Consider the following 17,126-nt stretch of genomic DNA (forward strand, 5'->3'; position numbering starts at 1 on the left):
TGAGTTCAATTCCCAGCAACCACATGGTGGCTCACAACCATCTGTAATGGGGTCTGGTGCCCTCTTCTGGCCTGCAGGCATACAGACAGAACATTGTATACATAATAAATAAATATTAACAAAAAAAGTGGAAATGTGAAAGATAATACATCAATTATTTGACTTAATAGGTTAGTTTTAGATAGCATTGTGGAATTTGTTGAGTAATGACATGAGAAAAAGGCACAGGAAAATACAATGTGAGCTTGGAATTTATTGTAGACAAGGAATGGAGAAGAAGATGCAGGTGGGCCTTACATTTTTAATTATAAGTTGATGAAGGGGTCAAACCAGTTTGTAAACAGACCCAAACACTGAAATACAGTTTTCTACACACATGTGGACTTTAGGATGGAAAAAAAAATCTTACTTCAGAACAACATTAATCCCATTTTACAATCGATTCTCAAAGAAAAGTGAAGAGTTGTATTTTCTTCCTATACCTGGCAAAGGCACAACATTGAAAGAAAATATCTAAAGAATTATAATAAGCCTGCTGCATTAAGTAGTAATAGTAAATAGTTTAAGGTAGAGGAGGGTGTTTGTACATCCATGTGTTATTTCTGAAATGAGGTATATATAAAAATATATCCTGCTTTAGGGGAGAAAGCAATTCTATGGTGCTGTACGTGCTTTCTTAGCGACTCTGGATGTATTGGATTGAATATCATGCAAAACACCGTTAGTACTACTTAAAGAAGGGAACTATTCTCAGATTTATTTATTCTCTTTCATTTTGTCTTTTGAAACTTACACTACACTGTAATGTTTCATCTTTGTTTATTTACCATAGCAATGCTCTCCAGAATGTAGCACACTGACACAAACATACACACACACACACACAAACATACCAGGAAAATAACACTGATAGACCATACAATTAGATGAGGATGGGTAGTTTAAAAAGTATCTTCCAGGATGCACTTTTCCTTCAGAATTGATTGTAAAATGGGATTAATGTTCTGAAGTAAGATTTATTTTTTCCATCCTAAACGGGTTGCCATTTTAAAGTCTGCATGTGTCTATAAAACTCTTTGGATCTGTTTACAAAAGTACTGTAATCCTAGTCAGAACAGAAGCTGAGATGGCTTTGTTTGGCATAGGAGTTTGGGAGAAGTCTGGGAAACAGAGTTTCCTCATCCCTTACTTACACACACACACACACACAGAACTACAGCTACTTAAATTTTCTTGGGGGTGATAGCTGTAAGATATATAAAGATTGTTACAGCTTTTTCTGAAGAACTTTCAGTGCTCTAAATAGGGGGCTTTGAAACTTTTGTTTTTATAGGGTTTAAGCTAAACTTTCACTTGTTTCTTAGGAAAGTGACATATACACTAACAGACTTCAGTCCAGTTCTAAATACCTCAGCATAGTTGACATTATGGCTGGTAATTCATTCATCTGCCATTACACAAACTCCACCTCCCTTGACATAGCTCTTAATAATAAATGTTCTAACATGCTGATGAGAAAATGCATTGTTTTTAATGCTTAGGCAAGTAGGTATCCTAAAATATATTTTACACATGTACACACACTTTTTTTCAAAGTGATAAAATGCTGTAAGAAATGAAAGCTATAGTGAGTGCTTACTGTGTGTGAGATAATATCCCAAGAACCCTTCCGTACTGTATAGTATTATTTAATCCTCACAACAGTCTTATGAAATAGGGGCTTATTTTAGTAGACAGATGAATTGATAGAGCACAGTGAGGTTCACTAATTTGCTGACTTTAGTATTTTCTTTTTTACTTGTATTAATTTGGGAACACCCTTAAATAACATTTAGGATTAACTTATTTCCTAATGTCTGAACTTAATTATCTTTTGACCTACTTGATGATATACATTTTTTTTGTTATAAAAAATACCAAACAAACCAAAACTTAAAATCTTTGAGTTGTATAGTGTGGTGCCCTTCTAGTTCCTACTACCTGGAAGCCGGGGGTGGGAGGATGGATTGAGCCCAGCAGCCTGAACCCAACCCAGAGAACAGGGTTACCCCAATTGAAACTTTTGCTTTTCAGTTTTTCCCATCTTGTTCTTTAATAAAATAAATAAAACCTCCTTTTTCCTTACCAGAAAGTGAAAATAGTACTTTTAGCTTTTAATAATGTTTAGCTTAAAATGTAATATTCAAATAATATAAAACATGATAGTTTAATACAAAAAGTATCTGCCACGATGAATTTGTTAATAAATTTTAAAGATTTATATATTATGTATACAGTATTCTCAGTACTCTGCCTGCAGGCCAGAAGAGGGCACAGATTTCATTACAGATGGTTGTGAGCCACCATGTGGTTGCTGGGAATTGAACTCAGGACCTTTGGAAGAGCAGGCGGTGCTCTTAACAACAGAGCTATCTCTCCAGCCCTTGTTATTAAATTTTAACACCTTTTAAAAAAATAGTGAAGCAGTATTTATTTAACGCTAAGGTATCTCCCTGAGGTAGTTTGTAAGTACAGAATAAACGTCTTGCAGTTGTGCTTTAATTGCTGTGCAGATAGTATTCAACTGCATTCATAGACTGCTGCCTGGATTGGCATCTTTTTTTTCTTAAAGGTTCAAGCTCAGCTTAATTTTTAAAAGTAAATTTACTGTTTTAGTCCATTTTTCAAAATTCTAAGTTTCCTGAACAGCTTTTAATATCGAGAAAGAACAGAACAAGTAAAGAAAAAAGGATCTATATTTAAAGACAGTGCATCAAACTCAGTAAGATTAAGTAAACCAAATTAATCTCCTTTACAGATTTCACAATATGTTGAAAGATATTTAAAAGCATTGTGCATATCTAAAAAATACAGAAGATAGAGGCTGGAGAGATGGCTCAGTGGTTAAGAGCATTGACTGCTCTTCCAGAGGACCCGAGTTCAATTCCCAGCATCAACATGGCAGCTCACAACTGTCTGTAATTGCAGTTCCAGGGGACTCGACACCACAGCAAAACACCAGTGCACATCAATTAAAAATAAATAAATAAATGAATGTATATATCCTAAGGAGACAATTATTCACCCCTTTAAAAAAATATAGAAGATAGAGAGTACTTAATACTACACATTTTATTAACTTACCTTTATCTAAAACCTGATGTAAACTGCTCGTATTACTGGTTTGATTTCTTTCCTCAGCCTGTTTATTCATCTGCTAATTCCAAACAAAGGGAAATGGAAGATTTGGCATTAGTTCAGGTCAGAGCAAGGGACCTGTGTTTCCTGTGCGTAGAGTGTACATTCTGAGCACCTCCCCTTAGGCTCTTGCCTGCCTTTGTTAGCAGGGACTTTCTGAATCCATATGTAAGTTTAACAGCATTTAATTTTCAGCTTTTTGCAACCTGGGTCTTTCACTACAAGTGATTCACCTGTAAGTTTTCCCCTTTTATTACATTTTATCCCTCTTTTAACGAGAGTTTTCTAGGACTGATTATGTTTATCTGTGTAACCTTTGGCATTAAGCCTCTTTGTTACTAATTGAGTTTTGCCACCCTACTTAGTTTACAATGGTGCCATTTTCTCTTATAATTCAGTAGCTGTCATGTGGCCATCAGCCACTTTACGGACAATATAATCAAGTAGTTTTTAACCCCTTTAAATTCACAAAGCCAAAATGACTTTTCTCTCGTAGGAATGCCAGAATCACCTCCGCAGATATGGAAATGTGAATCTGGAACTGGTGACTCGAATCATTAGAGATGGTGGCCCATGGGAGGATCCAGTGTTGCAAGCTATTCTTAAAGCCCAACCGGCATCTCAGGAGATAGGTACTGGAGGAGAGTCAAAACCAAAACCATTTCGTTTCTAACTTGGCCCAAAGTGCTTCTTGACACCAGCTTTGTTACATTTCTTTCTAGTAATGGTACTAAGACTGTTGACATATTTACTGGGTAATACAGGGTGTTTGTTTTTATTCCTACAGTTACATTTTTAAAATCTGTTTAACTAGGAATGCTTTTTATTGTTGTTGTTGCTTAAAGCCCAAACCCTAAACTTTCTTTCATAAAAATAGCATGCAGAATATTCATTGCATAGGAGTTCTTTTGTAAAGCTTGGAACTCTGAATTTATTATCCCTGTTACTATGGTAACACATTCTTGTATCTTATTCTATAGTTAGTCAAGTACCCAGTGCACAGCAATTACTTAATACTGACACATATTGGTTGAATGATCACATGATGAATGAATGAATCAATTAAATTTCAAATAGGACAGTATTTCCTAAACTAATAAAAGTTTGTCTTATCCTCTCATTACTTACATCCTTCTTAGCCACACAGATCCGCAGTTGGAACTGGCAAGAAAGGCTTGCTTATTGAAGAAACTTATAAAAAGTAAAATATAGAAAAGATAAGGGGCATAATGAAAATAAACTAGGAAATGTGGCCAGAGAAGATAGAGGATAGCAAGAAGAAACCACAAATGCTAGAAAGCAGAAGGGAAAGGAACTTGCTGTTACATGTTTGTTAATCTGAGTATAATCTCCATTTACTAGTTTTTTAACCTGAGTACAATACACATAAAACAATAGTTTTTATATATTCTTTTGAAGAGTGCAGGAGAGAAGAAAGTTTATTAGGCTTTTAAGGGAGCTTTTAGGGTTCTATGAGGAAGCGCTAGACCTGTGGTTAGCTGGTGTGAAGGCTGATGGGTCTTCAGGTGGGAATCACATTAAAATAATGAACATTCCTTTTATAACTAACTAGTATTCAATACTTTGGGCAAAGGTTCACTACCGCCTCATTGATATAGATGAGTCCTCTTTTGGATGTAATCCTTGTGGTGAATTTCAGACACTAATTTATTTTTGCATTAATTCCAACTCAGCATTTACTTATACATTTTAAACTGAAGTATAAGTAAAATATTTAAGTCAAAATAAAATATAGTCCATAAACACTTTAGTAGCTTTTGATGAAACTTAAATAACTGTGAAATGTTTAGATTTAAAAGTCATAAAATATGGTTCCACTTCATTCTCTGCCACTTACAGTTTCTTTGTCATTGGAAAAGTCATTTCATCTCTAAAGTGAATGGCATAGTACTTGTCCTAAGGTTGTTGTTAGGCTTAAATAGCTTATACAGTTACGTGTGTTTGTATTTGTAAAATGTAAGTAAACATAAGTTAGTAGTTATCCTTGGGGATACATGAACACATTAATAGACCTCTTTGGTACAACTTTGCACTAATTTTATTTAATATTTAAATAAATATTTTATTGAATAATTAAATATTAAATAAATATTCATGAATTAGAGTTTTCTTTAACTTAGCTTACATTTCTGTACAGTTAATCTGATTTAATGTGGCTTTAATGTACTAATTTAGCATTCAATCTTTTATAATGAGAATATGGGAATATAAGAATAAAGAGTGTAATCTTAGGCTGGAGGAGTCTTTTACACTTAAACATTCTAATGTATTGATGAACTAAAAGAAGGACATTTGATTTTCCCCCTTTATACAGTTTTAATTCTGTTTTTACCCCCTTTTTTAGACTAAGAAGAAATCAATTAGTTTTTCTTGAGTATTGTTTTGATGTTTTATTCTCATTTTAACAGCTTTATTAAGTGACTATTCAAAAAAAGTTTTAACTACGGAACATGTTACTTAAACAATTAATTAGATAGGATGTTTTAGTTGTGAAGTTTTAAACAAGAAAGTCTGAATACTTTCTAAGAGTAATAATGTTTTCTTTTTTAATATAGTGAACAAATACTTAAGTTCTGAAAATCCACTGTTCTTTGAACTGCGTGCCAGATACCTAATAGCCTGTGAACGCATCCCTGAAGCAATGGCTCTTATTAAATCTTGTATAAATCACCCAGAAATCGGTAAAGACTTGTACTTCCATCAAGCACTCTTCACCTGTCTGTTTATGTCACCTGTAGAAGATCAGCTGTTCCGGGAGGTATCCTTTTTCCCTATTACATTTTATTGACCTTACTAAATTAAAACAAAAGCCCATTGTTATTGCATTTCATGTGCAGTAATACCGAAGATTTAGAGATCACATTATCTAAATGTCTTCTCTGGTGACCATTCTTCAAGCTCATGTGAATTAGTCAGAATCTGATAATAACAGATTGAATTAATACAATACACTTACTAAATATTTGGTATGATACAGACAGAAACTAAGAAACATGTTTTTCCTCTTAAAGTGCTAAGAAGCTAAATGCTTATGTTTATTTTGCTTTTCACAATAAAAGGAGTTATTTCCTAATCTGAATCTTACCCATAGGCATTGATGACATTACAAGTACTTGTGAAACACATGTGCTAGACCATGTGAGACCATGAAATTGCTATAGTGTATAATTCTAAAAGAAACTAGAAATCTACCAGTACTTGCAAGTATTTGAACAGTAACTGCAACTAGATTTTTATACATTGCTAATGGCAGGAACTGATTCTTCTTTTCTTCTTATAGCATTTATTGAAAACTGACTGCAAGAGTGGGATTGATATCATCTGTAACACTGAAAAGGAAGGAAAGACTTTGCTAGCCTTGCAACTCTGTGAATCCTTTCTTATTCCACAGCTCCAGAACGGGGACATGTACTATATATGGTAAGTGTTTCTCATGCAGAAGATGAAATGAGGAAATGATGAACAGAAGGATTGATTAGTGGAGTTTGCACTAATATTTTCCTTATGGTTGTATGAAAGTATTTAACTATTTAAAATAAAAAGGTTTAGTTTTATTATTTTTTCAACTGTGTTTGTATGTATATGGGCATGTACATGTGAGTGCAGATGCCCTTGGAGACCAGAAGATGGCATTATATCTTCTGGAGCTGGAGTTGACTAGTGTTTGTGAGCCATGAACCATGGGTGCTAGGAACTAAATTAGAGTTCTCTGCAACAACAGTACAAGCTCTTAACCACCAAATCATCTCTCCAGGCCCATTTTGGGGCGGCGGGGGGGGGGGGATGGGCAAGGGCAGGAATTTTGTTTACCAAGTCTGACCACCCCTCTCCTGATTTTATAAAGACAAAAGGGAAATTAAACTTTTATCACCTAAGAATTAAAAACCAAATCTTTTGTGTTCAATTAATGTTATTATCTTGGAATAAGTTGGGAAATAACTATGTATATATTTGTAATAAGTTCTTTTGTAAAATACTAAATGGATCATTTATCTTTTTCTTTCTTTTTTTTTTCCTGGTTTCTAGCTATCATTTTGTCTTAAAAATCTGTTGCAGAGTTAAGCCATGTATACTTTTAAATATAATTCAAATTAATCTGCATGCTTTCTTTTTTAATCTCCATTTTATTAAAACACTTTATTTAAAATGTTTACCATCATCTTTAATCTCATTTCATGTATACACTTTTATCTTACTAAATTCCTCAAGAAGTTTCAGCATTTAGGAATATCAAGTTGCCAGATTATCTGGATGAGGCAATAGCTTAATTATAGAATAGTTAGTTGCTTGGCATCTGTGAAACAATAGTAACAGCATAAAAATAAAATGAAATACCCCATATTATCAGCTAATACAAATTTATTGAAGAAATGTTATTTCTTGGTATCTTGAAGGTTATATTGAATGTATGTAGGAAGCCTAGTAACTATGAAACTTCAATACATACCAGGCAGTTCACTAGGGATGTCTTTAAATAATAAAGGTAAGTGGACATTGGATATTTTTATTTTTTTAAACATCAGTTATTATCTTCATCATACATTGTTACTGAGGAGATTTACATGCATTAGTAGCTGGTAAATATGATTCATAAACAAGCCCATCCAACATCTCACAAGTCGGTGCTTGAGGAGATTTGAAGCCAAAATCTCTGAGTAGCAAACACAATGTTACTTCTTCCTGGAGTAGTAGTAGTTATTTTTAAAAATTCATAATACAGAATAATGGAGTAATGAATTTTTGACTGAAAAATGTTTGTTATTCTGTTTTGACCCAAAGAACTTTTTGATACCAGATTTGTTACATTTTTTTTAGTGGAATTAACATTTACGTGGTCTTACTTACAGGATAACACCCTCTTATGTAGAAAGGAGCCCTGTGCTTGGTGAGCCCAAGTCTGCTTGCATGTTCTGTGCTCACAAGACATACACAGTAAATAACATTTGAAAACAGGGAAACGCTCCACCAACTAGTTTAGTAGTTTCAAATCACCGTGCTTTGTATAACTATTAGGGCAGATTTTAAAGAATGCTAATATGAGTTAAATCCGTATACATTGCCTTTACCTCAGATTCTCCTGCCTATTTGTCTTTTGTTCATCCTTGGCCATGTATTAGAAAATCATTTCTGTGAAATGTTTTAAGTGCTCTATAGTTTGTCTGTTCAAAAATATTGCAGAAAAGTACATAATCTAAAGATGATCTAAAGGATACAATTTCGTACTAGAATATGCTTAAATTTTAAAATTACTTTTAGTATTTTAGCAGAATTATTGCTCTAGTTGGCACTGGAACCTGGGAGAATGAATCCAATAAATGAGTTGGGCTAAAGCCTCAAGCAACCCCCAGTTTTATTCAGAACATCCGACATTTTATACTCTGAGGGTTAAGAAGAGTCACATGAATAAGATTACAATCACAGGGGCAAGTCACACGTGTCAAAAACATGTTTTTCCATAGAAGCATATAAGGAAATAACAGTAGCCAATTAATCCAAAGTAAACTCATTCCTATTCACTACACATGGGAGGGACACAAAAAAGACATTCCCAGAACAATTCTATGTTTTTGTCACAAGACTCCATTCTTGGCTGGTGTTCTGACAGTAGTACACTAAAGGTCAAAGTGTGTGTTTTAAAGTTATAGCATCAGTATTAGTACATTAAAATTAGAACTGTATTGACTCAATACTATATATTTCTTAGGCATGCCAGCATTTTGTTGGAAATCATTACTATCAATTCAAAATTATAATTTTTTTATTTTTCTCTTTTAACTTCTGTTAATCTCAAAGGTAGGACATGTAGCTTGCACTTTTATAACTACTTGACGTATATTCTAAATAGGACCGTCTAGAATCGGGGAAAGGAACTAATGTCTATCCTTGAATAAACTATTTTTTGATGTATGTCTTTTTCTCATTTGCAGGGAGTTGATTTTCATATGGAGTAAACTACAGCTTAAATCTAATCCTTCAAAACAAGTATTTGTAGATCAATGTTACCAACTTTTAAGAACAGCAACTAATGTGAGAGTCATATTTCCTTTCATGAAAATCATTAAAGATGAGGTACATATGATATTTATCCTTTTAGTTTTTAGATTTTAAGGCTGCATTCTCTGTATGCCACAATCTTTTCTATCCAGCTTCAAACATTCAGCATGGTACATGAAATAAAGAGGGGAAAGCCAGTTTATTGTTACTTAATTTGACAACAATTGCTTCCATATGAAATGCTTTTACGACTTAAGCAAATTTATCATTTTTACCATAATAAGTTCTAGTTTTGAACATTAATTTACAAATGATCTGATAATACCCCTTAACTGTCTCAGAAAAATCTTAGTTGATGGTAAACCTGTATGTAGTTAAGTGGGATTACCAGAATATAAAAGACTAAGAAGACTTACAAATGGTTCCTTTTTTTTTTAATCCATAACCATATGTAGGCAGTATGACATGCAACATACACAGGTACCTTATAACATAAATACATTGTGATTTCTTGTCCTATTCAAAAAAGTATTCATTATTTTGACCATTACAGGAATAAACTTGACTGCAGTAGATCAACAAAATATTCTGTAGTGAAAGCTAATATAATTATCATTAGCAGAAGTAAAGGTTGACTTATTTTCATACAATTTCTAGTAGGCTTATTATTCTACTTTATTAGATTTGTATGATGCCCCTTTCATATTTGTATAAATATGAAGAAATTGCCTAGTCTGTATAATAATAACAATAATATACCAATATTATAAGTACTATTTAGAATGACAAAATTTGCACAGGTATTAAAAAATAATTTAATTACTTCTCGGCATCTATTTGAAATAGTATGCATTGACCTTTCTGTCAGAGAATGAGAATGATCCTCCAAATGAGCCCAGAATTGAAAGAAAGTCTAAATAAAGTTTGTAAGTATTTTATATTGTGGTTATTGGTCTTGTCACTCTTGAAAATTAAATATAAAACCCTATCAGGTTATTACCATTTAATAAAAGATATGTGCTACATAAGGGTAAAAAACATAATTCTTGAAGAGATGTACACTAGAAATCTTTCCCATACTTCGGAACACTGTTTCCTAAAGCTTTCCTTTTGGAGTTGTATTTAAACATGAAAGCTGTTTGAATAATGATTTTTAAGTTATTTAGTAGAACTATTTTTGGTTTTCTAGGTTGAAGAAGAAGGCTTACAAATTTGTGTTGAAATATGTGGTTGTGCCCTTCAGCTTGATCTTCATGATGATCCTGAAACTAAATGTCTTATTTATAAGACCATCGCACATTTTTTGCCAAATGATCTAGAAATCGTCAGGGTTTGTGCTCTGTCTGTATTTTTTCTTGAGCGTTCCATAGAGGCCTACCACACTGTTGAAGAGCTTTACAGACGTCCTGATGAAGAGTATAGTGAAGGTACAAGTACTGTTCAAAATCGTGTTCGTTTTGAATTACTTCCAATTTTGAAAAAAGGATTATTTTTTGATCCTGAGTTTTGGAACTTTGTAATGATTAAGAAAAACTGTGTGGCATTACTGCGTGATAAAACAGCAGTGAGACTTCTGAATGAAAATACACTGGAAAATTCTGCAGGTAGTCTAAAAAAGACAGTGGAACAGCAGAGTGTGGATGAAGGGCTTGACACACTCACTGATCAGAGCACTGGAGAGACGGATCTTGATGATGTGTCTGGAGTGCCGTCTAAAGGCCATGTTAATGCAAAGAGAAGCCTCAGTGCTCTTAATACTTCCAAAGTGGATCACAGTGTCCCAAGGCATCGGTGCATGTTATGTAACAAGGAATTCCTTGGTGGCCACATTGTAAGACATGCTCAGGCTCATCAGAAAAAAGGCAGTTTTTCATGTGTGATCTGTGGTAGAAAATTTAGGAACAGAGGACTTATGCAGAAGCATTTAAAGAACCATGTTAAGAAGATCCAGAGGCAACAGATTGCTACAGCACAACAGGATGATCCAGAAGTCATCACTCTGGAAGAAATAAATTGTTCTAAAACTTCCATTTCTTTTGAAAATGGGAATTCAAATACTAAGGGTTTGGAAATAGAGACATTGACTGCTTCCACTGATGGAAACAAAGAGGTCATCCGTGAACACATGGCTGAATTTATTAAAATTCCTATTGGTATAGCAGAGAATGCTATTGAAAATGGCAAACCAGACACTTCTTTCAATAATATCTCAGAGTCTTTGCCTCAATGTGATGATGACTATGAAGAGGAAGAGAATGAAGATGATGGTGAAGATGATTATGACCTGAATCAAGAAACATCAGTACTTCATAAAATCAATGGAACTGTTTGCCATCCAAAAGATGTATATGCTACAGACCAAGAAGGTAATTTCAAGTGCCCTGCTATTGGCTGTGTAAGGATATTTAAAAGAATTGGATTTCTAAATATGCATGCAAGGACTGTACATCCAACTGATTTAAATGTGCGGCAAACAGTAATGAAGTGGAGCAAAGGAAAATGCAAATTTTGCCAAAGGCAGTTTGAAGATTCTCAGCATTTTATAGATCACCTTAATAGACACAGCTATCCAAATGTGTACTTTTGTTTGCATTTTAATTGTAATGAGTCATTTAAGCTGCCATTCCAGCTTGCCCAGCATACAAAAAGTCACCGGATATTTCAAGCTCAGTGTAGTTTTCCAGAATGCCATGAGCTTTTTGAAGATCTTCCTCTGTTATATGAACACGAAGCCCAGCATTACTTAAGCAAAACACCAGAATCATCTGTACAACTAAGTGAAGCAGTTCTTAATCATCAGGAAATAGACCCTTCTTCTAGTGATGAGAACCAAACAGTTTATCAGCCAGTTTCTACTAGTAAATCAAGGAAAGATTCTACAGAACCAAAGACATATATAGACACTATGGAAAAGAAAACAGACAATTTATTTCAGAATGGAAATGAACATTCTGATGATACTGTTTCAAATATAAGCTTGATAGACCAAAAGATGCCTGCCATAGAGCCAAATCCTGAAAATAGTCATAATACCAGTGACTTAGTCAATGGACACAGTGAAATAGAGCAAACACTGTTAGTTGCGTCAGATCCTTCTCTGAAATCAGATGTAAACAGAAACAGGACAGAAAATGGTTCTGTTTTAACCAATGTTGTATCACAAGAACACAGTGCCCTGTCAGTATCTCAGGCACCATCTAAACCAAATCTTTCAAGTGAACATACTTCATATGGCTTAATTTTAACAAAGCCATACGTTAGACCTTTGCCTCCCAGTTACCTTGATGAACGATACCTTAGTATGCCAAAACGCAGAAAATTTCTGACTGATCGAGTAGATTCCTGTTCTGATCAAGATAACATATGTAAAAAGCCAGTGGAAAGATTACGATGTGGCAAATGCCTGACCACCTACTGTAATGCAGAAGCACTTGAGGCTCACCTTGCACAAAAGAAATGTCAGACACTCTTTGGATTTGATTCAGATGATGAAAGTAAGTCTTCTCTTTTCAGTAGCTCTATCTATAGAGATAGAAAGACATGATCAATGTAGCCAAAATGTATCTTTGTACTGCTAGGACCATAAACATCTAACATCTATGTAGCCCAGATGATAAAGCACTTTTTCACATATTTCCTTTCAGTCCACAACCAGTATGATTTTATGAAATTAATATCTTTGTTTTAGATTAAGCAACAATCTCACAGGTAGTTTGCATAGGCTTGTGAACCTTGGAAGCTGGGATTCAAGATTTTTCACTCTTTTCTCCTGCTTTTCTTACTATTCTGTACTCTTTCTATTACTAGTGGCTTTTCTTCATTCCAAGTTTCATATAATAGAGACAGTAAATTTCATCAGCATGGTAGAATAGGAAGCAAGTGAAATTAAATTGGTGTCATAAATATAAGAGCATGGGGAGATGGCTCAGCAGATAAAATATTTCGTGTGTAGTGCTGAGGACTAGACTTCCAATTGCTAGCACCCATGTAAATGCTGGGCTGGCCTAATGCCTTGCCTCTAATTCTAACATGTAGGAGGCTCAGCTAAGATCACCAAGCAAGCTGGCTAGCTAGACTAGCAGAATCTGAGCTTTGGATTCCAGTGAGAGAACCTGCTTAAATAAGGTAGAAAATGATCAAGAAAGATAACCCAACATCAGCCTCTAGTCTCCACATGTACCTGTACACATGTGCTCACACACAGGCATGCATGCACATACATGTACACCACAAAACACATGCACACATGGATACCAGAAATATAAGCTTTGCTTTTCTACTATAATCCATAAAACTTGCATTAACACATGTTTTATTTTACAGGTGCCTGATAATGTCTCAGAAAGATCTTTTGATCATGCTGTAGTGTAAAACAAACAAACAAAAAACACTACAAGAAAATGCATCATCCAGTTTGCTATTTCCCTGATGGCCTTAATTTTAGAGTGGTCTCGGATTACTAAAGAAAAGACAAAGCACATTTTCTGGAATGAACTTGCAGAGGAGATGTGCCGGCTAAGACTCCAAAAGGGTTATAAAACTCCCAAAGTACCAGTTATCCATGAAACCACACTTTTTAAAAGTTTATGGTGATTAATAGCAGCATGTTCAGTTTTGCTTATGTGAAAACACATTTGGGTAACTAGTCAGAAATAAAAACCAGCTATGGCCTTACTGAAGAAAGGAAAAAGTTGATTCATTATAATAAGGTGGAGGGGGAGCTGGTTTACAATAAACAATGTAAAACATTCTGAAAATGGGATTTGATTTGTTTTCTTGTCATGCATATTCATTATGTCTTCCCTCTGGTCAAGCATATTTTAAAGAACCATTCATTGCTCTTTAGTTTGTGATATAATTTAGAAGCTGATACATAGAAATGAAGCTTGATTTATCACCATGCTATCTACTAAAGATTGTAACTTGTTTTCAAATGACTAAGTAGGCAGGTCAGAGTTGAGTGAATGGCATGCCACAATTGAAATATAAAAATCCAAACAAAAACAGTGCTTGGTTAAGCTCTTGATAAGAACATTCAGCATACCACTTCTGTAAAGTCAGTTCGTTATGTTTAAAATGCAGCAGTGTTAAGTAGAAAAGTAAGAAAAGTGTCAGTTTCTTTGGGAGGATGCAAGAATCTAAGTCCATCACATGGTAGACAATTGAAGGAAAACACTGAATTGAAAATTCTTGAATGTGAATAATGGTAAAAGCACACTGGGCTATTTCTATCTGTACATAGTATTAGGACATTGCTTGATGATTCATAGTAAAGTCCTTTAGACATTAGTGTGAGTTATCTAAGTATGATCCTATGAAAACAATTGGCTTAAAAGTATGTCTGTTAAGAATCAGATGAAGAGTTTACTTTATTGAGTTAGGAGAATTAATTCCAAAGTAAGCCATACTAATGTACTTTCTTCAACAGTGATGAATTTGGCCTGCAAAATAATTTTTGTACTTAAGAAAGTATTTACACCAAAATTTGCACAACAGGAACACATAAGATATATTAATGCATTATTGTCTTTGGTGACCATTAATTTTCCAAAGAAAGATTTTAACTTATTATTAAAACAAATGTTTTACAGGTTAAAAAAATCCTCTAGATATTTTACACCCATCTACCTACTCTTATATCACTGACAACTGAGTGTGTTCCAGTTATTCCAGCATGGTTTTATATAAATCAGACAATCTCATCACACATACTACAGATTTTAGGAACATTATGGCTACTTGAATGAGGTTATAAAAATGAGACATTACTTTTAGGGTGGCATCCAGACGTTAAAAATTTTTTTCCAGGAATGCTATACCAGAGGATTTTTAAGTTCTGTATTTTATTATTTACCATGGGCATTTGCAACTATGCAATGATGGTCGTTAGTCCATTCCAATCAGATTTAAGTTTGTTTTAGTTTTGTTATATAGCCTACATTAGGCTGTGGAATTTACATGCAGAAAATAGATAAGTACAACTCAAAAGTTCTAAATCCATTAAATTCAACTCAAACTGTTTTCCATATTTCCTGACACTAAAAAAATGTAATAATTGACTTTTAGTTCATCTTAAAAGTATATCTTGTAATAAAAATTGTTTGGAAACTGGTTCATTTGCACAATGAAGTTTTTTTTGAAACATAATTTCTGCTTTGTACATTTTCCACTTAATAACATTTTACCATTTCTTTACTTTTTACAAACTGTAACCACTGATAAATATAAATACATAAAATGTTATTTTCATGAATTTTGAAGTTTGTGTGAAGATGTCTTAAACAAATTCCATCTGTTATTTTGACTTTAAGCTTAATTTAAAGGTTTTCTCTTATGTTGCTAGGAGAAATTTTTCATATAGATAAAAATGGTTCATATTTTAATCAAATCAAAATGTCATGTAACGTTCTGTTTGACCACATTTTTCTTACCTCTATATACTTCTCACTTTTACCTCTTGAAAGAATGTGTGCATAAAATGATTTTACTCCAAAACACTTTGCTTTTGTGTGAACTTCCAGCAGATCTCATTTGGAATTTAGAAAGGAAGCTTTTGTCTTACTTACACTCTTTTCCATCTCCTTTCTTTTTTTCTACTTTTATGTTGAGGATACATGGACCAAGTTTCAAATCTTTGTTTTAAAATTCTTCTATGTCAGTGAGGTCAGGAAAAGTGCATACCTGAACCCTTGCTGCTAGACACAGAAGACGCACGGGAGGGAGTCTCCATGGACAAGGACACTGGTACTTTGGGCACTAGCCATATTCATTTTTTAAAAACCACCAATATATAATGAATACATAATTTATATCATTGATCTTGTGATTCTTTTCAAATCACACTGAACGTTTAGCTGTAATTCCATGTTTGGTTTAATGTTGTATGAATGAAAAGCCTAAAAGGGATGATAGTGTTTATTTTTTAATTTATTTGGTACTGTCAAACACCTTTTCAGAATGAGCAAATGCTGCATATGCATTTTGGAATTGTTATTATGTGAAAGATATTACAGATTCAGCAAGAAGGGAAATTTGTGCTTCCTTGTTGAATATTAAATTATTTTACTTTGCATTTTATAAAAGTACAAATTAAAACTGAGCCATTGAACTGCAATAAATCAACAATAGTGTCTCATTTCAAGAAACTTTTTGTATTGTACATAGATTTGTTCAATAAAACATTGTCCTTGTTGATAATGCAAGTGTTCAGTTTTATGTAGTATACTGATTTTAAGAAGAATTCAGCCTATATGAAAGAAATTTTTATGTCTCCTAAAAGTGAAATATTTCAGTTAATGTATCACATTCAGGTTATTGAAAATTTTTTGAAACCTAGAAAATGCTGGAAGTAGGGTTTTGTTTACATTTTAAGGCTGGATGGGGTAACAGTTGATAAAGGGAGCTGAAAAGGTGATTGGGAGGTGTAGGGTGCTTACTGCTCTCTAAAGGACCTGGGTCAGTTGATAGCATCACATGACAGCTCACAACAGTTCCATTTCTGTCCTCCATGGGCACCAGGCATACATACACATGGTGCACATAAACATCACACACATGAAATGATGGCTCTCGAAGTTACTTCAGTTACTTTAGTAAAGGATAACTAAAGACTGTAGACTTGGCAAAAGGAAGTATCAGCGCTCAGCAGATGCCAGGCAATGTCATATGTCAACATTTTATTTTAACATATTTTTTCCATTCAAATATTTACACTTCCTTCCCTCCTCCCAATCCCTTCCCCCTCCCTTAGCCATTCTCCTCCCTTCCCCTCCCTGCTTGAGAGAGGGCTGGGAACCCTGCCCTGTGGGAAGTCCAAGGCCCTCCCGCACCTACATCCAGGCCTAGGGAGCTGTGCATCCAAATAGACCAGGGTCCCAAAAAGCCAGAACATGCCGTAAAAACAAGTCCCAGTGCCTTTATCAATGACTTCTCAG

The 17,126-nt window shown here is 34.1% G+C and overlaps 1 protein-coding gene across 1 annotated transcript in view; it reads left to right on the top strand.

Moving 5' to 3' along the window:
- Positions 1–16,327, top strand: part of Znf654 (zinc finger protein 654) — a 55,006-nt gene extending 38,679 nt beyond the window's left edge. Inside the window, exons 4-9 of the mRNA XM_005345243.3 lie at positions 3,674–3,809; positions 5,754–5,956; positions 6,479–6,618; positions 9,126–9,267; positions 10,382–12,686; positions 13,516–16,327. Of these exons, the coding sequence (XP_005345300.2) occupies positions 3,674–3,809; positions 5,754–5,956; positions 6,479–6,618; positions 9,126–9,267; positions 10,382–12,686; positions 13,516–13,523 (2,934 nt within the window). The 3' untranslated portion in view covers positions 13,524–16,327. The remainder of the gene's footprint in view (positions 1–3,673; positions 3,810–5,753; positions 5,957–6,478; positions 6,619–9,125; positions 9,268–10,381; positions 12,687–13,515) is intronic.
- Positions 16,328–17,126: the final 799 nt, after the last annotated feature.

This window comes from Microtus ochrogaster, chromosome 2 (assembly GCF_000317375.1).
Source record: "Microtus ochrogaster isolate Prairie Vole_2 chromosome 2, MicOch1.0, whole genome shotgun sequence".
NCBI lineage: Eukaryota > Metazoa > Chordata > Mammalia > Rodentia > Cricetidae > Microtus > Microtus ochrogaster.